The 3,225-nt window shown below is 38.2% G+C and overlaps 1 protein-coding gene across 1 annotated transcript; it reads right to left on the bottom strand.

The window, feature by feature from the left end:
- Positions 1 to 524: 524 nt before the first annotated feature.
- On the bottom strand, positions 525 to 2,919 carry LOC113726396 (peroxidase 10). Its single transcript, XM_027250094.2, has 4 exons — positions 2,669 to 2,919; positions 1,486 to 1,677; positions 1,225 to 1,390; positions 525 to 1,096 (listed from the first exon to the last, which is right to left on the bottom strand). The coding sequence occupies exons 1-4, from the start codon at positions 2,882 to 2,884 to the stop codon at positions 678 to 680; spliced, it is 993 nt and encodes a 330-aa protein (XP_027105895.1). The 5' UTR covers positions 2,885 to 2,919; the 3' UTR covers positions 525 to 677.
- Between the last annotated feature and the right edge of the window lie 306 nt (positions 2,920 to 3,225).

Below are 3,225 nucleotides of genomic sequence, written 5' to 3'. Positions count from 1 at the left end.
CTGCTTTCTCTTGAATTTATATGCTTTCCACTCTTATTCTCTCTTTTCTGCAAATCACAAACTTCCAAACTTCAGTTCTGGACACTCACTGTGATAAATTTTGACCAAATTGTACGTATAGGTTCGTCTTGGAGACTTTGTTATGATTGAAAGAAACGAACTTTCGAGTTATGTTTTCGTTTTAGTAACCTCCCTTGCATGGCAATGAGAGCAGTGACTATGTAAGTAGTTCACATAAGTATTACTAACACAGCATCAAACCAACAGATTGGACACCTTAACCATAACAACACAGCATCATGGATTAAAAAATTAAGCACGACAAAGAAGCACGATGCAACTATAAAAATTAGCTAATAAAAGCGGAGAACTGGGGTAAGTTAGATATCTTCATCACTCTTCATTTTGGTTTTTTACGAAGAAAAAGTTGCATTAGTGCTTTATCAAGGGAAAGAAAAAGGTAATTATGTTGATTGCCGCTTTTAATGCTTCTTAGGGGTTAAGTTAATGTTACATCATAGATATCTATGGAAACAAGCCACTAATATTCTATCCTGTCGTTAAGAACATAATACTTATTGTTGCAGCCATCCACAACTAGAGCTTTAAAGTAGTAATAAGTTTCAATACAAGCAGACCTACTTGCCCTTTTCATTCCAGGCCTCTAGCATAATCTTTTAGTAGTAGTAGTTTACAGAACCACATTTCTTGCGGATTTGTCCGTCTTGGCCCGTGAGCACCCCAATATTTCCAAGCTTCACCATGGATGCTGCAAAATCTCTCGAGTAAAGATAGGGGTACGTGCTATAAAAGTTAACCATCTCTGCTGTTTTTGGATTCCCCATTAATGCTTGATCAGATTCCAGAAGCCCCGTGTTGGTCATCAGGTTTTTGTAATATGCATTATCGAATTTGTAAACCGTCTGGACATCCAGAGGAGCTAGCTTGCTATTTGATTCGTCTACATTTGGACAAGTGCCTTGCAGGGATGCAACCATTGAAGCATCCAATAGGGGATCAGGCTTACCGGACCCTTTGAAGTCAAACAGTCTCCTCTTGAATGTGAAACATTGAGCATAACCAAGAGTATGTGCTCCTGTGTGTACATATAGATCACAAAGAAACAATGAGCTTATCTAGATCAAGCATATAGAGGAATCAGAAAGCAATTGAGACATCATTCTTGAAAATCAGAATTGAGAGAAGCGGATCTAGTAATACTACCGGAGAGAACTACCACATCTCTTAAGTCGAGACCATTTGATGCAAACTTTGTAACAATGTTATCTAGAGACTCAAAAGGCGTTGGTAGCTGCTCATTTGCTGCTTTCGTACTTGCTGTTAATGCATCTCTGCGACCCAAGGAAACAGGCCAGAAAGGCCCTTCTGACTAAATAATGAATTAAAAAAAAGTGTATTGGGGAAACTTTAGTCAGTGGATGTGGAATGAGCATGCTGGACTTCGACTAAAACTTTGATCCTTACCAGAATGACAGCTTCTCTAGCTGCAAGAGCTAATATGTCAGCACATGATACAATTGACGGGCAAGCTCTTTCAACATCTGCTTTAATGCTCTCAATGACCTCAAATCCTCGAGCTGAATTTCGGTTCGGCAAAGCATTCTTCTCGCCTTTGAAATTTGGAGTATCATCAAGAAGCACTGAACCATCACAACCCTGTATAGAACATTCTGTTCTATCAGCACTAAGCAATCTATAACATTTCATGATGAAGTAGTCTTTGGCGTTTAAATGCACCGGACAACTATAAATTTCGTCATGTTGCAATTTGTCAAGTAAATCAAACTGAACTATTCCTTCTAACATAATCTGGACAATCAATTGCAAAACTCCATTGGATGTTTCCCTAATCCATGCACAAATGCAAGAGTCTTTAGGTGTGAAGACTAACATATCTTGTTCACCCAATTATTTTAGCTTGGTCAGACAACTAAAGAGAAATTGTTTGTATAACATGTTCTCATTGAACTAAAAACACTCTACTTTCAAATTGTAAATGCGTACTTTGTATTTCCTGGACTTTTTATTGTTCACTAGAAATTTTTAAGTTGCACTATTGAGCAACTCCAACCTACATAATTCTTTCCTTCGCGTTACTTCTAGTGGAAAACATACTTTCTGCCTATTTGGACTTTGAATGGATACCTTCTAAACTGATTGCAGAAGGAAAGGTGTTGTCTGCATGATTTCAGTATTTTTTTGTGGAGTCAAAGGATGGGAAATTGGAAATACAACATAAATTACAGGAATGCTGTTAGAAACGGGGCTGGAGAATTCTGTTACTGACACAAATAGGCAAAATGCTACTAGCTTTAGCACCAGCTAGAAAATGAACTATTAAGGACCTACTTGTAGAGGATTCTGTTAAGAGAAAAGTGCAGCTGATAAATAAAAACCACGGCCTTTTCTTGTTCTACTTTATGGGTAAAGAAAAAGAATTCTTCGCATGTAATAGCCGTAACCGCCAGTACATGGCACCAAGAATGGTTATCCCTCCTTCAAAATAAGATTGATCGGTTGCCACAAACTTGATCGAAACCGAACCATGAAAAGTATCCATAGACATAATCAGGTGCTTATGGCGAACCATGAAAAGCATGCATAGACATAATCAGGTGAAAATGATCTTATTTGTAATGGGAATTACATTCACGAAACAATCATGGAAATGCAAACGAAGCAGGGATGCAGCCATTCTGGTATCATTTCTCAGAGCTGCCCAAACACCCCAACGAACCATCATAGGCAAGTTAGGACACAAATCATCATAAAAGTTATAATCAAGTTGGCCATTAGCTAAGGGCTCAAACAAGAACATCATACAGAAGAAGATACCAAGGCAGGACAAGGTTTTACTGGCCATAGCTTTTGAATATCAGATATTTTGAGCAGACAGACAGTGGTGAGTGCATTAAGATGATGCTGCAGTTTATATAAGAGAAACAACGGCTATTGGAGTTTGATTATTGGTGGGAGGTTATGGAGTGGTCTTACCACTATGTCCTGACTGTCTAGTGGCCATGTAGCCTCAGTTTGTTGTTTAGTCAATATATTACTGAAGATAGGTGCACCATAATAACTTTCAATCAGATTTCGTCTATTGCAATTCATCAGCTGGAGAAGGATTAGATAATGCGAGGAAATTGCAAGCACTTCAAAGAAAAGAGGATATAGCAAGGCAGAGATTAAGGCTGAAGAAAATAT

The sequence above is a fragment of the Coffea arabica genome, chromosome 2c (assembly GCF_036785885.1).
Source record: "Coffea arabica cultivar ET-39 chromosome 2c, Coffea Arabica ET-39 HiFi, whole genome shotgun sequence".
In the NCBI taxonomy this organism is placed as follows: Eukaryota; Viridiplantae; Streptophyta; class Magnoliopsida; order Gentianales; family Rubiaceae; genus Coffea; species Coffea arabica.
Note: the sequence above shows the minus strand (reverse complement) of the source record. Positions and strands in the feature narration are given on the sequence as shown.

Coding starts and splice junctions, on each gene's coding strand:
- LOC113726396 (XM_027250094.2), bottom strand. CDS start 2,884: ATGGCCAGTAAAACCTTGTCCTGCCTTGGTATCTTCTTCTGTATGATG. Junction 1,678..2,668: donor TCCATGATTGTTTCGTGAAT/GTAATTCCCATT, acceptor TGTTCTATACAG/GGTTGTGATGGTTCAGTGCT. Junction 1,391..1,485: donor CTAGAGAAGCTGTCATTCTG/GTAAGGATCAAA, acceptor TTCATTATTTAG/TCAGAAGGGCCTTTCTGGCC.